The sequence below is a fragment of the Nelumbo lutea genome, chromosome 2 (assembly GCF_056320005.1).
Source record: "Nelumbo lutea isolate HS-2025 chromosome 2, American lotus-T2T, whole genome shotgun sequence".
NCBI lineage: Eukaryota > Viridiplantae > Streptophyta > Magnoliopsida > Proteales > Nelumbonaceae > Nelumbo > Nelumbo lutea.
In genome coordinates, this window is record NC_142685.1 from 57,757,017 (window position 1) to 57,784,906 (window position 27,890).

The 27,890-nt window shown below is 41.4% G+C and overlaps 1 protein-coding gene across 7 annotated transcripts in view; it reads right to left on the bottom strand.

Annotated features, from left to right (window-relative positions):
- Positions 1-7,174: 7,174 nt before the first annotated feature.
- LOC148870927 (uncharacterized) overlaps positions 7,175-27,890 on the bottom strand; it is a 43,107-nt gene continuing 22,391 nt past the window's right edge. For all 7 annotated transcript variants that reach the window (XM_088969789.1, XM_088969788.1, XM_088969791.1 and 4 more), the window contains one exon: positions 7,175-7,787. In XM_088969789.1, the coding sequence (XP_088825915.1) occupies positions 7,494-7,787 (294 nt within the window). In that variant the 3' untranslated portion in view covers positions 7,175-7,493. The remainder of the gene's footprint in view (positions 7,788-27,890) is intronic.

Genomic DNA, 27,890 nt, shown 5'->3' on the forward strand with positions numbered 1-27,890 from the left:
GGGGTGAGACCCTAGGCACATACAGTGTGGGATTAATTGAATCTTTGAACTGGACCAAATTTCCAGTATTGCCCTGGACCTTGGAGATTGATGGGCAAAACTGGAAAGTTACACCCGACCCCTAGACTCGATTATGATACTGCACTAGGTGTCGGATCGGGGTGTCTTTGATGTACCAATCAGTGAGATCCTTAGCGGGGGTCAAAACCTGGGTATGTTTGGAAACCAAGACTGCCGGCAGCCGATTTCAACCGTTGAGATTTGTTTTGCAAAGTATATTTTATATGAGATATGAAAGTATTTATATTATGGTTTCTAAAATGTTTGCAAAAGGTTTTAATTCCCGGGATCCATATAAGTGGAGAGTGCAACACTGTTCCTTGCAGCCGAGGGAGAGGTCCTCTCTTGTCGGGCAGTGTATGATCATTAAGGGCTGAGAGGTTAAGTGTAAGACCATTGAGGATAATACCTGATGGGCTAATCTTGCATCTACCCACAGTCCTTGGGTGTTACAAGGTGGCTTGGCCCAGGGACCACTTAGGGTAAGTGTTGGGCCCATAGAGCCCATTCGATGGGTTTCAGGGGGTGCACTGTCTTTAACAATGTATTCGACCAGGCCTTGTAACAAAGGTTGGGCCGAACCCATGTGGCTGATGTGTAGATCAATGCTTGGGTCCCACGCCATACAAGGAAGCCCAACTGGGCAGCAGTTAGGAAGGTTAAGTGAGCACATAAGCTTGATGGGCCTAAAGCCCATTTTGAACCGGTCTATTTATTTAGTTAATTAAAGGGGCGAATTCTGAGATGAATTAGCAGATAGGATAGGGTCTTAATCCTATCCACTCAGAGAGTCCAGATCTAAATGTGATTCAGATCTAGAAACCTCCTAATGGGATTAGGATAAAGCTAATCTAATCTGCAGATAAGATAAGGGTTTATCATTATCACTAGAAGAGAAGGCTGATCCAAATATGATTTGGATAAGCACCTCCTAATGGGATTAGGAGCTGATCTTTCAAGTTAACAAAAGGAAGGAGGGGGCGGCAACCTTGAGAGAGACTAACAAGAAACACATCAGATCATCTTTAGTGCTGAAATCAAGAAGAGAGAATTCTGCACCCTGCGAATACTCTCTTGCCGCCTCCCTGCTCTTGTCGCCCTGTTTGCCAGTTCGATCTCCAGCTGTGGGAGAAGTCAAGATTGGATCTTGACATCAGTTCTTTGAGAAAGGATTGAAAAGGAAGCTGTGCTCATGTACCATTCTACTGATTCTTGCGAAGGACAGAGTTCTTGGGGAAGAATACTGCTGATTCTGCTCCATCCTACACTGCACCATCTTCAGTGGAAGCAGTCTTTGGATCCTTCCTTGGGCGTGAACACCTTCGTTGAGAGATATTACTTCTCCGTATCAGGTATTATTCTCTCTCATTCCTTTTGGTTCAGATCTGGTTCAGTTTAAGGTTCAAGATTTATCCTTGAAAATATGATTTTCTAAATAGGGAATGTGATTCCCAGTTGAAGGGAGAGGAAAAATTTTTGAAATTCGCCCCTTATTCCGCAATGTTTGGGCGTCCATGTGATGGATCTCTCATCTCTTTCACACCATTAGTGATCGATGAACATTTTATTCCATAGGCTGAGCTGACAGAGAATTTACCGTCTATGTTTAATCTCCAGATTAGGTTGTTATCCTTTGGGCCCAAGGGAATAAAACTCGATTTTATTTTCTCCCATGCATTAATGGGAACCAGGCACCTGATTTTACTCTCCATCCAAACATTCCTCTCTTTGTCAATAACCTTATTCACTAATAAATCCTTATTATTAATCATTTCTTGAGGAAGTCTCCTCAAACACCACATCCTTGGCCCATCCATCTTTCCAGAACTTTATCAAAACTTTATCAATCTACCATTTCCCAGCTCCCAACCTATTCCTTTACTAAGGAGTTCTCTAGATTTGAGGATTCCTCTCCATGCCCAAGAAATGTTCTTTTTTTCTTTTACACCCTAGAGATTATATCCTTTTGGAGGTATTCTCCTTTTACAACTTTAACCCAGAGATTATCTTTCTCTTGAATAATTTTCCATCCCAGCTTTGCTAGGTTGGCTTCATTAACCCAACGGAGATTTTTTAGACCCAACCCACCCCAGCATTTAGGGGTGCAAGCTTTCTTCTAATTAATTAGGTGGATGGGTCTTTTATCATTTGACCTTGACCACATAAACTTCTTTCATGTTTATCTATTTCCTCAATAATGTCTTGAGGCAATTTAAACGATCTCATGAGAAATTGTGGCATCATATTAGTAGTGGCATTGAGGAGAGTTAACTTGCTAGCCAAAGAAAGGGTATTCCTTTTCCACCCTGCCAACTTGCAGTAAACTTTTTCCTTTAGGCTCGCAAATGTTTTCTTTATAACTCTACCATTAATAACTGGAGAACCCAAATAAGTGTCAAAGCTCATTTGAATTGGGATTTTTAAGATTCTAGCCAAGATTTTTGAAGTCTATTTGGAATATTCTTTGAAATTTGAATTGTCGATTTTGAGAAAATTGGGGATTGTCCAAAAGCTAAAGCATAATTAGACAGAATTTTCTTAATTTTCAAGCAAGCTGGGATAGTTGCTTCAGCAAAAATAAGACAGTCATTAGCAAATTAAAGGATTGGAATTTTAGGGCTTCCTTTAGCTGCTTTACATCCAATGTGGCATACTCCATTTAGTGACTCTTTTTCTAGCTTCTTTGCAAGGGGCTCAGCACAAAGGACAAAAGTGTACGGGGATAAGGGATCCCCTTGTCTAATTCCCCTAGTAGAGTTAAATTCCCTTATTGTGCTACCATTAATAAGGATTTGATAGGAAACTAATTTAATGCATTCCATAACCCATCCTACTCACTTATTATCAAATCCAAACTTTTTTAGCACTTTTTTAGTAAAGCTCCATTCGATTCTATTAGCGGTGGCAATCGGGTGGGTTGGGCCCATTTAACCTGCCAACCCATTAATGACCCATTTATATAAAATTAAATGGGTTGGGCTCAACCCAAACCCGCTTTAATCCAATCCAATCTGCCAAAACTCATTAATTTTATATTTATGGACTTAAAACACAAACTAACTCTCTCTTAATAAGTAAGTTGGTCATAGCTTGGTGGTAATTGTAGTTACTACTTACACAAGTGGTGAAGGTTCAAATCACATTACATGCATGTTATTTTTACACAAGTGGTGAAGCCATTTGACTATGTTTGTATTTTGGGTTTGATTTAACCACTTAGGTTCAAACCATTCAGACCAACTTGAATTATCTAATTGGATTGTCTTCGAGCTAACTGTTTAGATCTAGACCAGTTCGATCGGACTGGACCAGACCGGTTCAGTCAATGGTGGATAGACATGTTCATGGGCTGGGTAGCCCGACGGCCCGGCCCGCACCCCAGTTGGGCTTAGACATGTAATTATGCCTGCAGGCCTGACCTCGGGCCCAAAACAGCAAGCCCGATTGTGTTTTGGGCTGGGCTCGGGATTTATCAAAAAATCTCGACCCAACTCAGCATTATGTATTTTATAAAATATATATTATTTATTAGAATATATATATATATGTATTACTAATTTAATATATATTTTTTTATTTTTTTCTTTATAATTCTCTCTCTCTCTCTCTCTCTCTCTCTCTCTCTCTCTCTCTCTCTCTCTCTCTCTCTCTCTCTCTCTCTCTCTCTCTCTTCAACCGCTTTAGCAATAGCAGCAACATGAGCTAGACTTCGGGCTCGGGCCCAAGCCTGGGCTTCGAGCTTTTTATGAGGGTCAGGCTCGGGCTCGATCCTTAGAAAAATCAGTTAATGCAGAGTGAAAGCCTGGCCTAGCCCGGCCCATGAATAGGTCTAATGGTGGATTGACTTGGACCGGACCATATCAAGTTTGTGTGCGGATTTAGGACCAAACCGACTGACCCAAAGTGGTTCAACATAAGTAAATCGGGTCGGTCCGAATTCGGGTTGATCTGTGTGGATATTGGTCAGACAGACGGTTCAGACGGGCAAAGCACGCAGGCACCGAATCATCCCACCCGAAATCATTTCGGATTTAGGTCGACCTGGATCAGCTTGTGTCGGGTCGGGTTGCGTTGTGTTGATATTGGTTGGACTAGATAACCCAAACCAGGCAGAGCATGTGGTACCAAACCATCCCGCCCGGGGTCTACTTCGGTTTTGGGTCGACCTAGACCGGGTCAAACCACGTTGAACTAGTCCAGACTCAGGTCAAATTGATTAGAATTTATATTGGGTGAAGTGTGTTGTTTCAAGACAAAATTAAATTTAGTCAATAATTAATAGAAAATTAATGCATTAATTATAAATTATTTAATTCAAATGAAGAAAATTAAAAAAAAACTAAGGAATTAATACTTATGTTTGTAATGGTTATCCCCAACCCAACCCGTTTAAATGGGTAAATGGGCAGGTTGGGTTGGTTAGATACTGCATGGATTGGGTGGGTTCAGCGGGTTGGGTGAAAAATTGCCACCCCTAGATTCTATCATACACTTTCTCCATATCAATCTTACAGGCCAACATACCTGATTTTCCTTTTTTTCCTTTTCATAGAGTGAATCATCTCATGAGCAAATAAGATATTATCATTAATTTGTCTGTTAGGGACAAATTAATTATTAGTATGTAATTATTAGTTGTTTCTGGATTTCCATTTTTTGGAATAAGAACTAGAAAAAATTTAGTTATAATATTACACATTTCCCCAAATGAAAGAAAGCTTTGACAACCTGATTGATCGAATCTTTGACCGTGTTCCAAATTTCTTAAAAAATAGGGCATTTAAACCATCTAGCCCTGGGGCTTTTAGATCCTTGATTGTTTGGAGAGCTTCATAAATCTCCTTATCAGCAACTTCTCTTATAATTTCTTCATTTTGTTCTTTAGTAATGCTAGGCTTAATTTCCTCTAGAAACTCCTCAGCACCTTTAATTCCCTCAGATTGGAATCTTTGGTAAAATTTCTCTAAAAAAGGTCAAGATCCCTTACTTCCTTGACCATCCTTAACTGAGACAATTCGATTTCTTGCCTTCCTAATAGTGGCCATAGTGTGGAAGAAACTATAGTTTCTATCACCCAAGTTGATCCAATCGATTCAAACTTTCTAGTCCCAATAGGCCTCTTCCCTCTCCAAAATTTTGTTGAGTTGATTTTAGTAAGCCCTCTCAAGATTGAGGAGGGTTCTATTAGTATTGTCCTCCATTAACCTCCTTTGAACATCTTCGAGGGATTTGAGAATATCCTTTTTTTTCTTAAAAATATTGCCAAAGTGGTTTTTGTTCCAACTCCTTAAACTGGCAACCACCCTTTTTCTTTTCTTAATGAATTGAATTGCTCTTGTCCCACCATCTTCAATATTCCAGGCTTGAGAAACAATGTCAGTTATCATGGGGTCAAGACACCACATTGATTCAAATCTAAATGGTTTGGAACCATTCGAAAGAGGTAAATCAGTTTGAAGCACAAGGGGGTATGGTCAGAAGCTAAAAAAGGAAGATTTTTTTAAAATAGAGCAAGGGAAAAGTCTTCTCCAATTCTCATTAACCAGAACCCAATCAAGCCGTTCCCAAGTAGTCCTATTCTTCCAAGTAAATTGGTTCCCAACCATACCCATATCCATAAGACTACAATCAGTAATAAGATTGTTAAAATCCCTTGTTTGACTTGGCATAACCACCCTACCTCCTATCTTGCTTTCACTATATTTATACGAATTGAAATCGCCTATTAAACTCCATGGATCATTAATTGTTTCCGAAATTTCTCAAATCCAATCCCAAACTTGTCTCTATTCAACTTTATTTGGGAGAGCATACACAAATGTATAGAACCATACTCTATTCGAAGAGGTATCATTAATGTTGGCATGAATCAGTCGGTCATTTGAAAAAATAATCTGGAGATTACAATAATTATTGTTCCATAAAACCCATAATCCCCCCGCAAAACCCACTGGATCAACACAAAATGCAAAGAACAAACATTTTTGTTTTTTTTTGTTTTTTTTTTTTTGCTCTCTCCAGATTTACCCTTGTTTCCATCAGAAAAAGAACATCTATTTTATGTAATCAATAATCGAATAAGATCAACTACTTGGCGTTGTAGCCTTGTAGGCTAGGCCTACCCGCCTCCCTAACATTCCAGCTAAGCAATCTTATTGCAACTAGTGGTGTTGAGTTCTGTAGATTTCAGATAAACTGCTTCGTACATGCTTCCAAAAATTCAAGCTTTCACCTTGCAATGGTTCTTGAGTTCTGTAGAGTTAGAAGCTTCACATCTGGGCCATTTGAGGTGGATTATGCCCTCAAGTTTCCATGTCAAGTCAACTGCAAGTGCTTGGAAAGAAGGGGGAAATACTGAGCTGTGTTCTGTAGAGAGTTAAAGATATCTGTAGACAGTCTATACACAAAGCTGACTGTATTTCACAAACAAATTTGATTGTCTTTATATGGAACAATATGCATTTAAACTATCAATAACCCCCCTTCTTTTGTCAAGTTCTTCAAATCAACAACAGATTCATGTTCATGGTCTGGCTTGAGACTGGCAGTCTTAGACACGCCAGGACTGGCAGAATTCAAATGTACAACAGATGAGAATTTGTCTTGGAAGATTAACAGATGGTTGTCATGGTTAATGAGTTCAGGATGATGGATTCTGGACTTGCATCCATGCATGTAGAAGTCAGTCTGTCAATAGGGTTACTCTTGAACAACCACAATCAATCATTTATTGCAATAAGAGGTAAAAGAAAATCAATGTCTTTGATTCAAGTTTAAGAAAGATGGCACTTGGCAGCACCTTCAACTATAAGGCAAGGTTAGGTGCATTTGATTTGAGGATTATCCCCATATAGATTATAGAGGAGACATTTCCTCAAAGGACATATAGAAGGACAACTTCTTGGGCCGGCCTTAAGAGTTCCAGATTCTTGCAATTGTCTTCAAGAAAAGATTTGGTCCTCCTCTTCTTCCATCATCATGATCATTCAGGTGAAAATCTGTTGACATAGGGTCGGTCTGTTTTCGCCATATTATCACATTTTGGGGAACCTCTAAATTCCCCAAGAAAATTTCGTTTTCATCATAGAAAGTGTGTCTATAATTTGCAACCATGTAAAGAATAATGTTTTGTGTATCCAGAGGGATATCATAAATGAGAGCTCCCAAGTCTGTTATGCAAGACAAACGAGAAATAACAAAGCTAATAAGATAATCATTACAAGTGTTTTTTTTTCTTTTTTTTAGAACATTAGAACCGTCAGTTAAACTGAGAATCAAAAGACTATTTAACCCTGCCGACTGGGGGTATTGGGGATTTGGGGGTATGCAAACAGTGCATTACATACCCAAGGAAACATTTCCATCCAAAATTGAGAGTACTAGCATTAACTAATCCAACCACCAAAAACACCCAGAGTAAAGGAATAAGCTCCTTAGGAGGATTTCTCTGAAGTAAGCCAAGCCTGTGTAGCCACTAGATCAGGAAGCACAACTGCACCAGATTTCCTCCAACTCTCAGCATCAGGTGACTTGAATCTATCCAACAGCAATGCATGCATTCCAATGCTTTTTGCAGGCAGATAGTCTTTCCGCATGCTGTCTCCAATATGCAAAGCTTCCTCTGGTGCAATATTTCCGGCCTTCTCCAGGGCAATTTTATAGATTCTAGGGTCTGGCTTTTCCACACCTTCGAGACCAGAGAACACACCAAAGTCCCATTTGGAACCCTGAAAACCAAACACCAAAAATGCAATTTAGAGAAGTGCATGGCAAACATTTAGAATGATAATATAAATAGTTAACTGTGTCATCTTCCAAATAATTAACTCTTTTTTTTTTTTTTGAAAGACAAATAATTAAGCCTCCTTGAACATTCATCCACAATGAACATTCTTTGGGGATCTGATAGGATAATTTGGTTTCACATTAAGAGAAAACTAGAAAAAAGTATACTGAGTTAAATGATCAGAGAATGACTTTCATTAGAGCAAAGAAAAGATGGTGATCCCATAGTTTTCAAGGCGCTGAGGCGGAGCTAGGCGATAGGGGGCACTTTGTCGCCTAGACGATGGGATTTTTGTGAATAAAAACCATGAATCCTACCCTAGGTTTCATAGCAACCATCTTTCACTATTAATTGTCTATAATCTTCACAAAAAAATGTATAAACTCCATTTACTGATAAAAAAAATGTATAAACTTCATTTAGAACATACAAAATCAACATATTCATGGAAAAAATGCAAGAAAGAAAATAAGTTTCAGAAAATAAAGAGGCTGAACCTCTATTTTGAGTTCACTATGCTTATTAGTTTAGGTTTTCAAGTCTTCGAGAGTTTAAGACAATATACACCTTGGTTGAACCCTAACAAATAAGAAAAATAATAAAAAGAAACTAGAATTTTGACTCAAACTGAATAATTTAGTTTAATAATGCCTGTTTTATTATTATAATCTCAGAAAATTAAGAATATAAAAGTTTCCAATAGCACCATGTAAAACATATCTTGGCAACTGAGTCAACCCTCCATGACTGCTTTATTGCCTAGGCATCACTTTACATGTTAAGCTACCTTGGTATTATTACCTGATTGTCATGGTTAGGTGGTATATCCTAGAGGTAGTCTCTATTTTATAATGATAATGGACTGTTCTTGTATTATTTGGTGTAGCAATAGCAGACATACCCTCGCTAGGTAATTTGGTTTTCCATTTGATTGATAATAGCATATTTGTGGTTTATTGGATGGTCGAAAGAAATTGGTGTGACTGAAAATAAGAGACTTTGAAGGTAGAGGCTTAGTGGAAGGAGGCTTTGTGGAGAAAGCAAAATGGAGGTCAGCTTTGAGGGTAGAGGCCAAAGATTTTCTCTTTGAAGAAATATGGATCAAAGGAAGAATGGGACTGAAAATAAGAGAACAGAAGAGGGCTACGGTTCTTGTGGAAGGCTCAGACATGATTGTCTGGGTGAAGGAATATGTCTTTGATGCAGCAACTAAAGGGAAACAGACAAAATGGAAAGAAAAGTCCTCAGAGTCAGGTAGGAGGTATGTGATGGAGAACAAGGGGAATGCAAAGGGTGCACTCATATCTCTCACTGAATATTTTTCTAAAGGAAGGAAGCAGATGGTTTGCTTCCCTCAAGGGAAGAATGGCAAAGGATGAATAAAGATGGCTGGGATACTAACAAATTTCCTAAATAGAAAGGAATTGGAAAAAAAAGAACTATCGGAAATTGATGAAAGGGAACTAAGACCAGAAACTAGAAGACAGATCATGTATAAGGAAGAGGTACCAGAAAAGAATTTTTTAACCATGGCAAACAGTAGGAGGGATCCTTCCTGGATAGCAGATGGAACAGCAGGAAAATGGGAAAGAACACTAGTGGTTGAAGCTGGAGGATTGGTGACAGATTGGCGGAAAGTTGCAGAACTACTGAAGCTCAAACTGGAGCTAAGAAGCACCTTCATCTTAACTCCGTTTGATTCTGCTAAGGCAGTATTGGACCCTCTCGAAAACCAGGTAAATGTTAGAGCATGTTGTATCCAAGATGTTCTGGGGACCTTTTCAGTCTATAAATGGTCTTGTTCTTCAAATTCGAAAGTGTTCTTAATGGAAGATAATGTTACTGTCCGAGTGATTGGGCTGCCATTCCATCTCTGGAATCAAGACTGCAAACTCAATTGCTTTGCTGTGTGGAGCTCGCCTTGATGGTGTCTTCCGGGGAGATCTGCAAAGTGCAGCCATTCTACTGGGTGGAGTAAAACCAGAAGATATACCGAGGAAGGTGACTGTAATTGTGGATGAACTGTTCTTACCAGTTTGGTTAGTGTCCTCCATTGAAGCTAACCTTTGGAGGGAGGCAAGGCAGGAGGAAGACGAAAAGGTGGAGGAAATGGAGTTACGTGGCAGCTTGAAGTTGGTTGGAAAAAAAGAGACAAGGAAGCTTCACTCAAATGGAAATTCTACCTTTAGGCAGTCCAAAGGATTTGGGTCAGGAGACTATTAGGAGACGTGTGACACAAGGTAAAGGTTTAACAACCAATAGAACCTTTGCTCAGGTAGCTGCTTGTGGCGCCAAACAAAATGTTTTGAATGATTCAAATGAAGGAAGGGCAGAGGTATTGGTAGCCTCAGGAATATGCACGGGAGTCCAACCAGCAGGCCCATCTCTAAATTGTAATTTGAGGCCCAATAGGCCTGAAAAGTTAAGTGGGCTATGCTTAAAAGACTCAAGAGTGAGAGGGGGGGGGGGAGGGGGCGTGACAACTTAAAGGAGCACGTGACAAGGTTGGCTCCTCAGGTAGACAGTAAAATCCGTATACCATCGTCTTCCTCAAGCCCTTTCTCTCGTTCGAACAGTTCAGCGAAGGTCTCCGGATCGTTACAATGGAGACCCTCGAAGAAGATGCTGCATAAGGAACAGGAACGCCGTAACCCCAAGAGTGTGAAGAGCGGTGAGGTTCTCGACTCGGATTCGTAAAGTTTGACAAACGATGAAGAACTTTTTGATTCCGATTCAGATTTGGAAGAAACCATTAGCTTGGGAAGGATCGACCTCCAAAAGCCAAGAGATATACTGGAAGAGGGTAGCCTAAACACTGAACTATTATTCCTAGAGGAGGAGACGGATTCGCAAGATTCTGGTAATATCAAAACGCAAAGAAGAGTGAGCCTTAGCAGCGGAGAACAGATCTTTCCCAAACTGGGTATGCTATACAAAAGACAGGTGGAGTTGGGAACACTGGAAGAGGTAAGGCAGAGTGCATCCCGGCCAATAAACAAGTCCATTCCATATGTGCAGCCTAGTCAGGACATCAAGCCAGAGAGACGGGACTCAAACTTGGAGCCTTACCTAAGGATTCACGCAAAGGGAAAGAGAAGTGAAGTTTCTATGACTATAGAGGGTGAGGAAGTATTGGTTGTATCTAGTCCGCTTCCACTGTTGAGTCCGGAAAAAGGGAGGGGTCTAGTCCTGACTCCAAGAATTGATACCCAGCAGCCGGTCCACATGCAACCATCTATGCTAATTCCAGGTAAGCCTGTCCATTTGGTTTTAGATACTAACTTGGGTTCTCTGCCTGTAACAGATGTCCTGGAATCCCAACCAGACCAACCAACTGGTAGTAGGGAAGTGACGAGTGATAATGATGGAGTTCGATCAGAGAAGCGAGTTGGGTTGTTAGAAAGGAAACAAGAGGAGTTAGAATGGATTTGGGAGCAGATTTGTGCCCTGCTAGAGGAATATAAACAGAACGAGGAAATGATAGAGGTGGCTCCAAAAAACCCTGAATCAGAGGCAAGAACCAATAGATTGGGGCAGGAATTAGGAAATAAAGGGCAGAATAGAAAGTCAGTGGAAATAAGAGTAGGAAAAAGAAGAAAAAGTCTTAAGTAGAGAGACTAATAATGGACATTGAAGGGGATATCGAGTTCAGTGGCAAAGGGGAAAGAAAGAAGGGTTCTAAATGAAGGAACACTATATTGGAGGGCTAAATTCTTGAGAGGTAATGAAGATAATAAGCTGGAATGTAAGGGATTTGGGTAGTGCCAGAAAAAGGAGATCGATTAAGGAGCTACTTAGGAGAGAAAGACATGATGTTGTGATGTTGCAAGAGACAAAATTAGCTGAACTGGATAGAAGGTGGGTCAGGGAGATCTGGAAAATAAGAGGGGTAAGATGGTGCTCAGCTCCGTCGTGGGGAGCCTAGGGGGGAATAGTAACTTTGTGGAGGGAGGACCTCGGAGAACCAGTAGAGGAGCTAATAGGAAACTTCACTGTATCCCTAAAATTCATAATGGTTGAATATGGATTTACTTGGATGCTAACAAATGTGTATGGTCCAAATAATCACAGAGAGAGGAGTGAGTTATGGGAGGAGCTTCATGGAATTCAAGGTTTGTGGGAAGGTCCTTGGTGTTTGGGGGGTGATTTTAATGCAATAAGATTCACAAATGAGTCAAATAATCCTAGGCAGGCCATTACAAATAGTATGAGGAAGTTCAATGACTTCATAAATTCCTATGAGTTACGGGAGCTTCCTTTACTACAGGCTACCTACACTTGGTCCAACTTCCAAGAAAACCCAACCTGCTCAAAGCTTGACGGATTCCTATTTAATGAGGGTTGGGAGAGCCACCGGTGAGGTTTGGTGGCTAAGGCCCTACCTAGGATAACCTCTGATCACTACCCTATAGAAGTAGGACAAGAACCTCTTGGCAATGGACCTAGACCGTTCGGGTTTGAAAATATGTGGCTGACAAACCCAGACTTCTTGCCTAAGGTTAAGGAATGGTGGACTGAAGAGATGAGAGAAGTGAAATGGGATGGGGTTAGATTCCACAAAAAATTAAAAAGGTTGAAAGGGAAAATAAAAGAATGGAATAAGGTTCAATTTGGAAGAGTGGAGGAGGTAAAAGCTAGATTATTGGTTCAGATTGAGGAGTTAGATGCAAAAGAATCCCAAGGGATGATGGATGAGCAAGACAGAGAAATGAGGAGGAAAATGAAAAAGGAGTTAGAGGAGACTTTGTTGAGGGAGGAGATCTCTTGGAGACAAAAATCCAGACATAAGTGGATCAAGGAAGGGGATGGGAATACCAAATTCTTTCATGCTTTGGCTAATGAGAGAAGGAGGAAAATTTTGATACTAAAGCTTGAGGTTGATGGTGTGGAGAGAACCTCTCAAGAGGAGATTGCCAGTAGGATTGTGGATCACTTCAAATCCATCTTTGAAAGACCCTTAGAGAATCGGTTAATAGTAGGGGAGGAGAATTGGCCAACTTTGAACCAAACAGATAAGGGATGGCTGAAAAGAATGATTGAGAAAGAGGAAATTAAACAAGTTTTTTTTTCTATGGATCTAAGGCACCGGGTCCTGATGGATTTACAATGGCATTTTATCAGGACTGTTGGGACATAGTCAAAGAAGACTTAATTGGAGTATTTAAAGAATTTGAGGATAAACATTTTGTGAGTCCTGGAATCAATGCCACCTTTATAGCCTTAATTCCCAAAAAGAATGATGCCAGACATCCCAAAGATTTTCGGCCAATTAGCCTGGTGACAAGCATCTATAAGATTTTGGCAAAAGTGCTCTCTAGGAGGATCAAAGTAGTTCTCCCCTCTCTCATTAGCCAAGCACAAGGAGCCTCTATACAGGATAGACAAATTACATATCAGATCCTTATTGCAAACGAGAGTGTGGAAGAGATAAGAGATCGGGCAGGAAAGGATTTGTTTACAAACTGGACTTGGAGAAAGCCTATGACTTGGTGGATTGGAATTTCCTGCTGGAGATGTCAAGAAGATGTGGATTTGGGGATAAATGTTGTAATTGGATAAGAGGATGCTTAAACTCTTGTCGTTATTTAGTGTTGGTGAATGGGGTGGTTAAGGACTTTTTTCCAGCCAATAGAGGCCTAAGACAAGGGGATCCACTCTCCCCTTTCCTCTTTACACTTGTTGCTGATGTCTTTAGTAGGATGATCTCCAAAGCAGATGAGAAGGGCCAAATAAAGGGATGGAGAATAGGGAGCAGAGGCATTCCAGTAACTCACCTTCAGTTTGCCGATGATGTTGTTATTTTCTGTGAAGGGAATGAGTTGAGCAAAGTGGAGAACCTTAAGATTTTAATAAGTACTTTTGAGAGGGTCTCCAACTTGAAGGTAAATTTTGATAAAAGTTGTGCGGCTTGAGTAAACTTGGAGAAAAGGGAGATTGAATCCATCGCAGAATGCTTAGGTTGCAATATTTCTTCTTGGCCTTTGACATACTTAGGGCTACCCTTAGGAGTCAACCTAAAGAAAGTAGTTTCTGGGCCCCTATTGTGGAGAAATTTGATAAGTGCTTGGCGGCTTGGAAAAAGAATTGCATTTCAATAGGGGGTAGGCTGACTTTAATTAAGGCTACACTTGCCAACCTTCCAACCTACTTCCTTTCAGTGTTCAGGATTCCTCCAAGGGAGGCTAAGAAACTGGAGAAGAGAATGAGGGACTTTCTATGTGAACCAGGAGAGGTGAAAAATGATCACTTGATCAGATGGGAGATAGTTAACAAACCAAAGGAAGAAGGGGGTTTAGGGATAGGGAACACAGTGATGAAGAATATAGCCCTTCTAGGGAAGTGGCTATGGAGATGGCCCCAAGAGAGAGAGAGATTATGGCAAGAGGTGGTGGCAAGCATTCATGGTTGTGCAGGAAATTGTTGGGATTCCAGGATATCTCATCGAGCTACCCTTACTACACCTTGGAAGGCTATACATGGTATTCTCTCTTGATTCCTCATATTCATTAGGTATGATGCTTGTTCTGGTAATGCTATTCTGTTCTAGGAGGATATTTGGGTGGGTACTCAACCCCTCAAAGATTGTTTCCCCTCGCTCTATTCCATTTCCCTTCACAAACATGAGCCAATTGCAACTTTTCTCCCAAGCCCATTAAACCCCTTATCTTTAAACTGGGACTTTGGGTTTCGTAAAGGGTTAAGGGATGGTGAGTCGAGTTGTGTTATTGAGATAATTCGTTTACTAGAATCCGTTTGCTTGGACCCCACTTCTTCTGATCAAAGGGTTTGGGCTCCTCTTCCAAAAGGTACTTTTACTTGCTCTTCTTTTCTAAAATCCCTCAGTTCTAACCCCATTTCCCAAGGATTCCCTGTCAAAGAAGTCTGGGCGCGACCTATTCCCCCAAAAATTGTTGTATTCTGTTGGGAAGTCTTCTATGGGAAAATCAATATTTTGGAAAACTTACAGAAAAAGAGACCCTCGCTTTGTCTTTCCCCAAATTGGTGTTCCTTGTGTAAGGTCGAGAATGAGGACTGTTTCCATTTGTTGATCTCTTGTTCCTTTGCTACAGCTATATGGAGGTGGAGCCTTTGTTTATTTGGAGGTAGGTGGTCTATGCCTTCTAATTTAAGCTTCTTATTCAACCCATCTATCTTTGTTTGGCACACTAGAAAAGGTAAGGTCATGTGGAAATGTGTCAGGGCAGCCACTCTGTGGACTCTTTGGGAGGAAAGGAATGCAAGAATTTTCTTAGAGAATGAAAGAGGGTTAGATGAAATGAAGGATTGTATCTTAACAAGAGCAATCCATTGGCTAAAAACTGTGGATATCTTTGATGACTTCTCCTTTGATGACTTGTGAAGGAATTGGCTAGTAATAGCTAACACTTCAACAAAGAATGATAGAATTCTGTCAGAATGGATTCCGCCTTTGGAAGGTGTCATCAAGCTGAACTTTGATGGAAGCAGTCAAGGCAACCCCGGGCCTTCAGGTATAGGGGGTATCCTGAGAAATAAGGACAGCAACATAATTTCCCTATTCTCAGGACCGGTGGGAGTGGGGGATTCCACAAGGGCAGAAATCCTTGCTACAGTACAAGGAATTCAGATCGCCAACCAGCTTGGGGTGGAGCATCTCCTAGTTGAAGAGGACTCTCAGGTGGTAACAAGGTGGCTCCTAAACTTGGATACCACCATTTGGGGCTACAAAGATCTCATCAAAAAAGTAAAGTGGTTAACCAACAATATGAGAGTTGAGGTAAAATGGGTTAGTAGGTCTGCTAATTCTTTAGTTGATGCTTTAGCCAAACAGGGGGGTTTCTAGGGAAAATCTTTTTTGTGCTTCTATGTAAGTTGTTATTAATGGAAATCTATACTTAACTAGCCCGGAGAGGTTGCAACTCGTGCCTTTCCTTGGGGACTTTGTATTATTGTCTATTGCTGATTAATAAAATTATTTCAATTATCAAAAAAAAAAGAAAGAAATTGGTGTGACTATGTGAACTCATGAAAACCAAATGACCCAGCCATGCACTCACTGGGTGTTTTGGTTTATCCCTCAACTTATTATAGCATGTCTTAAGTTTTTTTAGAGGCCACAAGATTATGATTATATGAACTTGTCACTCCACATGTTAAATTACATTCATATTTCTTGATTATCCTAGTAAGGTAGTGTCTCCTAAAGGTAGTTTCCATTTTATCATATGATAATGGGTAATTCATGTATTACTTAGGGTAACAACAACTAGCATGCACTCACCGGGTAATTTCGTCTTTCATTTGATTGATAGAATGTTTGTTTTATTGGAGGTTTGCAAAAAAGAGTTGTGACCATGTGGACTAATCGAAACCAAGTCACCTAGGCATGCACTCACAAGGTGATTTGGTTTTAAATTTTAGTTATTAAATGTTCACAACTTATTGAAGAGTCACAAGAAAGTGTTGTGACCATGTGGACACATCACAACACGTTTTTTTTTTTTGATAAATAACATCACAACACATGTTATGATGTGTCGAACCGTGGTTGAACCGGAGGTCGAACTGTGATGACGTGACATATACATTGTTAGAATGCTTGAGTCAGGGGTATTTTGGTCATTCTGATATATCTTATTGAAAGTGAAATGTCTATTGTATCTGAGTTTAAGTTATGTGTCCCATCTTCTATGAGGGACAAAATTGTCTTTCTTGTAACTCAAGTTTTCATGAATAAAAGTCAAGTGGGTCGGCTAGGAGAGTGACTTTTGAACATCCTCTCTTCTAGTCTGGCCGAATACTCTTCTCCTCTCCTTCTTCTTTCTCTTTTCTTTCTTCTTTATTCTTCTCTTTTTTGACCTAGAAACAACTAGGGTTTATTCACATGGTATCAGAGCATTAAGGTCTGGTGTTCGTTTTCTTGCTGCTGTCTTCTTCCTGGGTTCGCCACCAGCTTCACAGTAGGTTTCATCATCCTACAACTGATCTGATTGAAGACTCGATAAAGGGCTGAAAAGAAGTTGTCGTTTCGAGGGCCTGGAGGTGAGAATGCCTCTGGCCGGTGCTGTGGTGGTCATTGAAGTGGTAGACTAGACCCTCTATTCAGTGTACGAAGAGGGCTGGTCGTATACAGGTATGGACACTGCTGTCGTGTGTTCAGAAATGGACTGTGAATGCTGATTTTTTTTTTGTGTGTGTGCTTCGAAATAGTTGTTGTGATGCTGGGTGAAACTGATACACATATCAGTCATGTCTTTTTTTTGTGTTTTCTTGCTCACATGTGTGCTGAAAGAAGAGTGGTAGACTGCTGATGTCCACGACAGTAGTGGTGTGATGTTGATTGTGTTGTGGTAGCTGACATATCTATGTTTTTAAATGCTTAAAAATGAACCCCTAGACCTTGTGTGTAATCAGTTATGCAGTATGCAGAACAAGTATTCGATGAAATGACTGAGTAATTTCAGTAGTGGTGTGTTGGTGGTAAATGGTCCCGCAGTGTGCAGCCCAAGTGTTTGATGTGTTGACTGAATGATTTCAGCTTTAGAGTGTAGTGTGTAATGTGCGGTTGAAGAAAGTGGGTTGGTGGTATTGTAAGAGAGATAAGTATTGTGGCAAGTGTGAGATTGTGGTGTATATTCAGAGGAGACATAATTGAGATGGCTTCAACTGTAGTTGGGAATGACAACAAAACAGGCATCATGCTCTCTTCAGATTATCTAAGTGTTCAAATGACATCCATCAAGTTGAATGGTGAGAACTATGTACAATGGGCAAAATCTGTGCACGTGTTCTTGAAGGCCAAGAGGAAAGTAAAACATGTGAGGGAGGAGAAACCTTCCTTTGATATTCTCCTGGGTTCAGTGATTGGGAACAAGATGATGCACAGATAATGACATGGCTTTGGAACAACATGGAACCAAAGATTAGTGTGAACTTCATGTTCCTAGATACAGCCAAAGAGATCTGGGGTCATGCTAAAAAGTTGTACTCTGGACAAGACAACACAACTAGGGTATATCAATTATACCAAGCGTACTTCAATTTGAAGCAAGGAAGTCAAAGCTTAGAAGAGTATTATGTAAGTTTGAGAAACATCCGCAATGAGCTAAATGTGTATCACCCTCTAACATCAGATGTCCAGATCCAACAACAGCAACATGAACAGCTTGATGTGACTAGGTTTCTTGTGGGCTTGAAGGCTGAGTATGAGCCTGTCAGAGCACAGATATTGGGGGGATCAGCTCTTCCCTCACTTGAAGAAGTTTTTGCCCGTCTTAAGAGGACATCCATTGAGTTAGTGGAGCATTCTTCCTTCTCTGATAGATCTGGTTTGGTAGTGACTAAAAGGAGTAGTCGTGGAAGTAGGAGTGGTAGTGGCAGTAGTGGTCCTCCAAGCAACCGTGGTGGACACATGTTTAACCAGGCCAGTGGCTGGACTGGAGGCCGTGAGTCAAGGGGAGGCCGTGGAAAAGGAAGGGGTAATGCTCAGAGAAAATGTACACATTGTGGCTTAGAGGGGCACACAGTTAATTTTTGCTATGATTTGCGTGGTCCACCCAACACTTAGGCTAACCATGTTACATCTAAGAGTAGTAGCACAATTACTAAAAGCCAGCAAACTGCATCAATCCCCTCCACACCCACTTGTGCTTCCGGACAGGAAATGGTGAGTGTACCACGGGCAATATATGAGCAGTTCCTTCAAACATCTCAACAGAACACAGCTACACTTGCCCATTCAGGTATGACTTATTTAGCTTCCAAAGCCTCACCCTGGATCAGTGATTCTGGCGCCTCGGACCATATGTCTGGGACTCTTGATGTATTTTCTTCCCTTTCTCGCGCCTCCACATCTCAGACAGTTACACTTGCTAATGGTTCTACATCTCCTATTAGTGGTGTTGGTGATGTTGATCTCTCCTCATTGTCTTTAGCATCTGTTTTATATGTTCCTAAGTTCCCTTTTAACCTTATGTCTGTTAGTAGATTAACCAAGTCCCTTAATTGTTCTGTAACCTTCTATCCTTCTTCTTGTGTGTTTCAGGATCTCAAGACGGGGACGAAGATTGGTGGAGGGCATGAAGCCGGTGGTTTGTATTACCTTGATGGTGGTGGCCCTCCAGTGGCTTTTCAGTCGTCTCTTACTCCTCTCCAATGGCACTGCAGACTTGGTCATCCCTCTCTCAAGGCTTTGAAGTTGCTAGTTCCTTCCTTGAGTCATCTTCATCATTAGATTGTGAGTCATGTCAGTTGGGAAAACATCATCGAGTCTCATTTAGACCAAGAACTGATAGTCGTGTCTCAAGTCCTTTTGCTTTAGTTCATTCTGATGTATGGGGTCCAGTTAAAGTGGTGTCATACAATGGGTTTAAGTATTTTGTAATCTTTGTTAATGACTTTTCAATGATGACATGGATCTATCTTATGAAAGACCGTAGTGAATTGTTCTCTATTTTTCAGAAATTTCATGCTGAAATATGCACTCAGTTTGGTGTTCATATGAAAATACTTCGCTCCAATAATGCCAAAGAATGCATCTCCTCATCATTTCAGCAATACCTAGAACATCAGGGAATAATTCATCAAACTTCTTGTGCCTACACCCCGCAACAAAACGGTGTAGCTGAACGGAAAAATAGACATCTTCTTGAAACTGCTCGGTCCTTGATGATCAATATGCATGTCCCAAAGCACTTTTGGAGTGATGTTGTTCTTACATCCTGTTTTTTAATAAATCGGATGCCCATGTCAATCCTTGGAAGTCAATCCCCTTTCTCCGTGTTGTTCCCCACTTTGTCTCCCTTTCCTCTCACCCCAAGAGTCTTTGGCTGTGTTTGTTTTGTTCAGCACTTGGGGCCTGGAGTAGACAAGCTAGATGCTCGGGCTACGAAGTGTATTTTTCTTAGCTACTCAAGGACTCAGAAAGGGTACAAGTGTTATAACCCTAAGTTTCATAAATCATTTGTGTGCCCTGATGTCACCTTCTTTGAGTTAGTTCTTTTTTTCTCCAATGTCGGGGTCTCTTCTTCTCCCTCTGTGGTTCCTCTTCCTATTCCGGTTGTGGACCCCCTTCCCGTAGCTCCCACTCTTACTGCAGATGCACATCATATGCCAGTTGCTACAGAGAGGCCGCCAATTACTCAAGTGTATACTCGCAGAAGTGCTTCGACTCCTCCTCCACTTCAGCACCCGCCGACAAATCCTGCTACTACTCCTTCTCCCTCAGATCTTCATCTCCCTATTGCTTAGCGGAAAGGTGAACGTACTTGTTCTTCTCATCCCATTTCAGACTATGTTTCCACTGCTCACCTTTCTGCTTCTTATTGCAAGTTTATATCATTACTCTCATCGGTTCCCACTCCCAAGGCTGTACAGGAAGCCCTTGCCTCTCCAGGGTGGCGGCAAGCCATGGAAGAAGAACTCTCTACTCTACAACATAATCATACGTGGGAGCTCACCACCCTTCCTCCTGGTAAGCACACTGTTGGGTGTAAATGGGTTTATACAGTGAAGCATCTTCCTGATGGCAGTGTGGAACGATTGAAGGCACGGTTAATGGCCAAGGACTATTCTCAGTTATATGGTGTGGACTATATGGAGACATTCTCTCCTGTGGCTAAAATTGGTTCAGTTCGGGTGTTGATCTCATTGGCTACTATGTATGATTGGCCTCTCCTACAACTTGACATCAAAAATGCCTTCCTACATGGTGATTGTTGGAATAATGTTAGAATAACTTAGTTGCAGTTGTTAGGGCCTATTTGTCCAAATTAAAGTGTTTTTTATTTCTGTTATGTCTGTTATTGTACTCAGGGGCACAAGGGTCTTTTCCCTTGTTATTTTCTGTCGCCCTATATATATTAAAAAAAAACACTGGCGCCGCGAGTACTATTGCATTGCAAACCCTCTCTTTTCTCCTCTTCTCTTCTCTCCTCTTTCACCTATCTCTGGCCGGCTACACTGTCAAGATGGTATCAGAGCAGGAATACTGATTAAAAGAGAGCAGACCGATCAACCCTACTGTCAAGAGAAGATCGATCAACCCAAAGAATAGGTCGAACAGACTAGCAGAAAGGAAATCTGATTCTGGACTACAGAATAGCTACGACTGGTGTAGTTCTCCCTCTAATTTTCTCCTCTTTACTCTCCTTGATCATGGGCCGAGTGAAAACCCTATGAATCTGGGGCGGCTGAATGCTATCGAACCTGTGTAACCCTAGTTGTCTTGGATCGTGTGATCCTGTTGGTGTGTTAAGACACCTGTAGGTCAATGCTGACCTGTCTTCTCAATGGTTTGAGTTGACCATAAGCAAGAAGGATCTCTCCTGCTGATTAGTGGCTGTTAGCCATTCTAGAATTCTGATAGGCAGGTCTGAAACTGCCGAATATTACCTCAGTTTTGTCCAGAATTTGGTACAGTTTGTGCACAATCTGGTTGGTAAACCCTAGTGTATGGGTGTGAACTGAATGGAGCATTGCTTGTGGAGTAAGGAGGGGTCCTAAATCCGGTGTGTGGGACTGAGCAACTGCTTGACCATGTCGACTGAGAATTCTGCTACTTCAGAAATCTCAGGAAGCCACAATGGAGTGAGTGGGGGAATGGATATGAGCTTTCCCATGGCTGTCATTCCCTTTGATGGTCTGAATTACCTTGAGTGGTCTAGGGGGATAAAACTCTACATCACTGCTAGGGGGCGAATAGGATACATCAATGGGAGAGTAAAGGAACCGAAGTATGGAAGTGTTGAGCATGATAGGTGGGACCAAGAGAACAGTATGGTGATGTCTTGGCCCTTGGTTTCAATGCTGCCACAAGTAAGGAAGACCTTTATGTGGGCTAAAACTACTTGTGAGATATGGGAACAAGCGAAGTCCACTTATTCAGAACAAAGACACTATGACAAGATATATCAACTACAAGCTGAATCTTCTACTTGCAAGCAGGGGGAGAGGAGTCTCTCAATGTACTATTCTGATTTGACATCAATATGGAAAGAACTTGATCACTATCAGAACGTGAATTGGAAGTGTGATGAAGATGCAAAAGCCTATAAGTCACTTGTATCACAGCAACGCGTGTTTGCCTTTCTCCTAGGGCTGAATCAGTCATATGAGTCCATCAGGGTACAGATCTTGGGTAGTAAAGACTTGCCATCAGTTCAGGAGGTGTATGCCTTGGTGCAGTCAGAAGAAAGCAGAAGAAGTGTGATGAATGGTGTAGAAGGGGAGTCAGTTACCCTAGCAGTCCGGGGAAATTCAGATACAAATGTCAGAGGTGGTTTTAAAAGGGGTGACACTCAGAAAAAAACAGAAGATAAAAGCAAGCTTTGGTGCACTCACTGCCAGAAGACACGACACACTAAAGATACATGCTGGGATCTCCATGGAAAACCTAAATGGGCACAGGATTTGGGCAAGAAGTCAACACCGGATCAGGGCAAGAAACCAGGCCAGCAGAATCAAAGAAGGTATAACTCAGCTAATCTGGCATCGACAAAAACTAGTCCTTCCGTAACTCAGGAGAGACATCCCGATTCTGACCCATATTATCAATTCCTTCCGTAACATTTGGAATTGTATGGTAGGACTCTCTGCCAAGTGGATTCTGGGCCTACTCCTTCTACCTCATTTGCGTCTACATCAGGTAATGCCACAGCCTTCCATGTGTCATCTCATACTACTGATTCACCTTGGATTATTGACTCCAAAGCCTCAAATCACATGACCGGTAAGACAAATTTGTTCCAGACATATAACCTTCTCTCTGGGAGAGATAAGGTAAGACTGGCTGATGGTTCTTTTTCTACCATAGCTGGCCGAGGCACCATATCTCTCCCACTTGGCCTTACTCTTCCAAATGTCCTGCATGTTCCGAAATTACCTATTAATTTGTTGTCCATCAGTAGTATTACTCACTCTTTGAACTGCTCAGTCACCTTTTTTCCGTCTTCATGTGTGTTTCAGGATTTGACTTCGGGGAAGACGATTGGTAGAGGAAGCATGGTGGATGGTCTCTACGTGTTGGAGAATAATGCTGGTCTAGTGGCGACTGAGTCCACAAGTTCGTCGAGTGAGAGCCAGGCCTATTTATGGCATAGTTGTTTAGGTCATCTTTCTTTTGAGTCGTTAAAAGTTATGTTCCCAAAGTTGTTTGAGTCCTTGTCAGTGAGTCAGTTACAGTGTCAAACTTGTCAGTTGAGTAAGCATTGTAGAAGCTCTTTACCTTTAAGAAATAAAAGATCTGAATTTCCCTTTCATATTGTTTATTCTGATGTTTGGGGCCCTGTTACTCTACCTATTGCGGCTGGCTATAAGTATTTTGTTACGCTGATTGATGATTATTCTCGATACACTTGGGTTTATCCTATGCGATCTCGAGATGAAGTGCCACAAATTGTGAAAGATTTCCAACGCATGGTGTTCACTCAGTTACAAACAAAAATTCATATTTTCCAGTCGGACAATGCAACGGAATATTTCCATAGTGATCTCACGAAGTTCTTTAATTCGAGTGGGTCACTTCAGCGAAGCTCTTGTGCCAGGACACCCCAACAAAATGGTGGTTGAACGAAAAAATCGTCATCTACTCGAAGTTGCTCGTGGCTTGCCGATTCATATGAATGTGCCAAAACAGTTCTGGATGGATGCAGTATTGTGTGCGACATATATCATCAATCGCATGCCCTCTCAGCTACTAGAGTATAAGGCCCCACATCAGCTCTTGTTCCCTACAGCCCCGCTGTCCACCATTCCAGTGCGCGTTTTTGGGTGTCGTTGTTTTGTCCACAACCTCTCACCTACTCGTGGTAAACTTGACCCTCGGGCTATTCCTTGTGTTTTTCTTGGTTACCCCTCATCTCAAAAGGGGTATTGTTGCTATGATCCCATTGCCCGCAAGTACTATGTTTCCATTGATGTCTCATTCTTTGAGAGTCAATCGTTCTTCTCGGTTTCTCCTCAGGGGGAGAGTAGGGTTGAGGAGAAACAGGCAACGACTCAGATTCAACTACCTCCTTTACCCGATCCTCCTCCGTTTTGGGTTTTCCATCGTCGTCATAAGAGCCAGCAGAGTTCAAGAGTCGTGGAGTCGGACACTATGCAACCAACATCATCGGATTCACCCGAGGCAGATCCGTCTCATCAGCCAGGTACACTTGCTCCCATTGCTCCTTTAAATGTTGATTCACATGTCCCCAATGATCTTAATATTCCTATTGCTAAGAGAAAGGGTGTTAGATCTTGTACCACTAATCATCCTATCTCTAACTTTGTGTCCTATGAGCATGTTTCACCCTCGTGCCGTGCCTTCCTCTCCTCTGTGGATAGTGTTCCCATCCCTAAGACCGTGGCAGAAGCTTTGACAAAACCTGAATGGACAGATGCAATGAAGGAAGAAATCGATGCCTTACATAAAAATGGTACGTGGGAGTTGGTAGATCTTCCTGAGGGGAAGGAACCAGTGGGGTGCAAGTGGGTGTTCACAGTGAAACACAAAGTTGATGGAACTGTTGAAAGGTACAAGGCTAGACTGGTAGCAAGAGGCTTCACACAGGTATATGGAGTAGACTATGCAGAGACTTTTGCCCCTGTAGCGAAGATGAACTCCATCCGGATTCTCCTTTCCTTGGCAGCAAATCTTGACTGGGATCTTCACCAATTGGACATCAAGAATGCCTTCCTAAATGGTGACTTGGAAGAGGAGGTGTACATGACCCAACCCCCAGGGTTCAGTGCCAGAGGCAGTGAACGAAAGGTGTGCAGGTTGAAAAAGTCCCTATATGGATTGAAACAATCACCTCGGGCTTGGTTTAGTAAGTTCCATGTAGCAGTCCAACAAATGGGGTTCAAACAATGCCAATCAGATCATACCTTGTTTGTAAAAAGAGGTGAAGGTAAAATTGCAGCTCTTATTGTGTATGTGGATGACATAGTGATCACAGGAGATTGGGAGGCTGAAATCCAGAGACTAAAAAAATTCTTAGCCACTAAATTTGAGGTGAAGGATCTAGGCCCCTTACGATACTTCATTGGAATTGAAGTTGCCCGCTCTCACAAGGGCATCTTTATTTCCCAACGGAAGTATGTACTAGATCTACTAGAAGATACAGGCAAGTTGGGGGTAAAACCATATGATTCACCTATTGAACCTAATCACCATCTGGGAGACAGTCAGGGAGAGTTTTTGAAAGATGTAAAGATGTTCCAGAGACTCGTGGGGAGACTTCTGTATTTGTCTATGACCAGGCCTGATATTGCCTATGCAGTGGGTGTCCTTAGTCAATTCATGCACAGCCCGATGACAACTCACTTTGAGGCTGCAGAGAGGATCTTGAGATATCTCAAGAAGTTTCCTGGAGTTGGTTTGTTGTTCCAGAAACACAGTCACTTAAAAGTGGAAGTATATACTGATGCAGATTGGGCAGGAGCAGTCAATGACCGGAAGTCCACCAGTGGTTATTATGCCTTTGTAGGAGGAAACCTTGTCACATGGAGAAGCAAAAAACAAAGTGTGGTGGCTAGATCCAGTGCTGAAGCAGAGTATAGAGCGATGGCTCATGGGGTTGCGGAAGTCATGTGGATAAGAAATCTGTTAGGTGAACTGGGTTTTGCAGTAAACAATCCTACTTCACTCTACTGTGACAATAAAGCAGGCATCAATATTGCTGCTAATCCAGTTCTGCATGATAGGACGAAACACATTGAAGTGGACAAGCATTTTATCAGAGAGAAACTTGAAAGTGGAGAAGTGTGCACACCATATGTCAACTCGGAAGAGCAACTTGCAGATATCTTCACCAAAGGTCTTCATCATGTGCGGCACAAAGATTTGTGTGACAAGTTGGGCATGATTGACATCTATGCTCCAACTTGAGGGGGAGTGTTGGAATAATGTTAGAATAACTTAGTTGCAGTTGTTAGGGCCTGTTTGTCCAAATTAAAGTGTTTTTTATTTCGTTTTTTATTTCTGTTATGTTTGTTATTGTACTCAGGGGCACAAGGGTCTTTTCCCTTGTTATTTTCTGCCGCCCTATATATATTAAAAAAAACATTGGCGCCACGAGTACTGTTGCATTGCAAACCCTCTCTTTTCTCCTCTCTTCTCTTCTCTTCTCTTCCCTTCTCTTCTCTCCTCTTTCACCTCTCTCTGGCCGGCTACACTGTCAAGAGTGATCTTGTTGAGGAGGTGTATATGGAGCAACCACCAGGGTTTGTTGCTCAGGGGGAGGCTGGTAAGGTGTGCAGGCTCAAAAAGGCAATCTATGGACTGAAACAATCTCCTCGTGCATGATTCGGCAGGTTCAGTGAAGTGGTAAAAGCCTTTGGGATGAAACAGTGCCAGGTTGATCATTCCATGTTTATCTATAACTCAAAAGATGGAAAAATCTTGCTAGTCGTGTATGTGGATGATATTGTCATAACTGGCAATGACAGCAATGGAATTGACAGGATGAAAAAATTCTTACAGGACCACTTCAATACGAAAGATCTGGGGAAGCCAAAGTATTTCTTAGGAATAGAAGTTGCAAGGTCAAAACAGGGGATCAACCTATGTCAGAGGAAATATGTTCTTGATCTACTTGAAGAAACAGGGTTGTTAGGTGCTAAACCAGCAGAGACTCCTATGGAACTCAATGCCAAGTTAAGTGTGAATGCAGGTGAAGAGTTTGATGATCCTAAAAGATACTGAAGGTTTGTGGGAAAGTTGAACTACCTGACCATTACCCGACAAGATATATCATTTGCCGTGAGTGTGGTGAGTCAGTTTATGCAACATCCCCAGGTTCCTCACTGGGAAGCTGTTCTGAGAATTGTTAGGTACCTAAAGGGTGCTCCAGATCGTGGTTTGTTATACCAAAAATGAGGACTTCTTGAGATAGTAGGGTACACAGATGCTGATTGGGTTGGCTCTATATCAGATAGGAGGTCAACCACAGGGTATTGTACCTTCCTGAGTGGCAATCTTGTAACTTAGAAGAGCAAGAAGCAAACGATGGTGGCAAGAAGTAGTGCGGAAGCAGAGTACAGGGCTATGGCCCATACCACATGTGAGTTAGTATGGCTGAAGAACCTACTATAGGAGATGGGTTTCTCAATTGACAAACCCATGAAACTATATTGTGATAACCAAGCTGCTGTTCACATCTCATCCAATCCTGTCTTCCATGAAAGAGCTAAACATATTGAGGTGGATTGTCACTTTGTGAGAGAGAAAGTGATAAGTGGGGTAATAACTACATCTCATTTGAGCTCAGGAAATCAGTGGGCAGATATCTTCACAAAATGATTGTCTCGGGGAAGAATAGATTACATTTGTAACAAGCTGGGACTATATGACATATACTCTCTAGCTTGAGGGGGAGTGTTAGAATGCTCGAGTCAGGGGCATTTTGGTCATTCTGGTATATCTTATTGAAAGTGAAATGTCTATTGTATCTAAGTTTAAGTTATGTGTCCCATCTTCTATGAGGGACAAACTTGTCTTTCTTGTAACTCAAGTTTTTCATTAATAAAAGTCAAGTGGGTCGGCTAGGAGAGTGACTTTTGAACATCCTCTCTTCTAGTCTGGCCGAATACTCTTCTCCTCTCCTTCTTCTTCTTCTTTCTCTTTTCTTTCTTCTTTATTCTTCTCTTCTTTGACCTAGAAACAACTAGGGTTTATTCACATACATATATGTACTATGGGTCATATAAATACTATATAATATATTTTACTACTTTTAATATGTGCATAATAATGTAATATGTACAATAAATAGTCATTAATTAACATATGTAAAGAGGTGGATTAGCGGTAATTAAGTAATCTGTGAAAATAAGAAGTCTTGAGTTCAAATCTTGTTAACAACATTTTAAAATTTCACTTATGTATGGACCTAGGCGGTTTCATGAAACTGGGACCAGTTCACTGGTTTTTTGGTTAAACCAATCGGTCAACCGGTTTTCAACGGGTTTTGAGCAAGTCCGATTATTGGGATGTGACCGAACCGGTCAGTCCCGAGTCACGGTTCAACCAATTCAACCGGTCGAGCCGGTCCGGTTTTCTAAACACTTGTGACCATGTGAA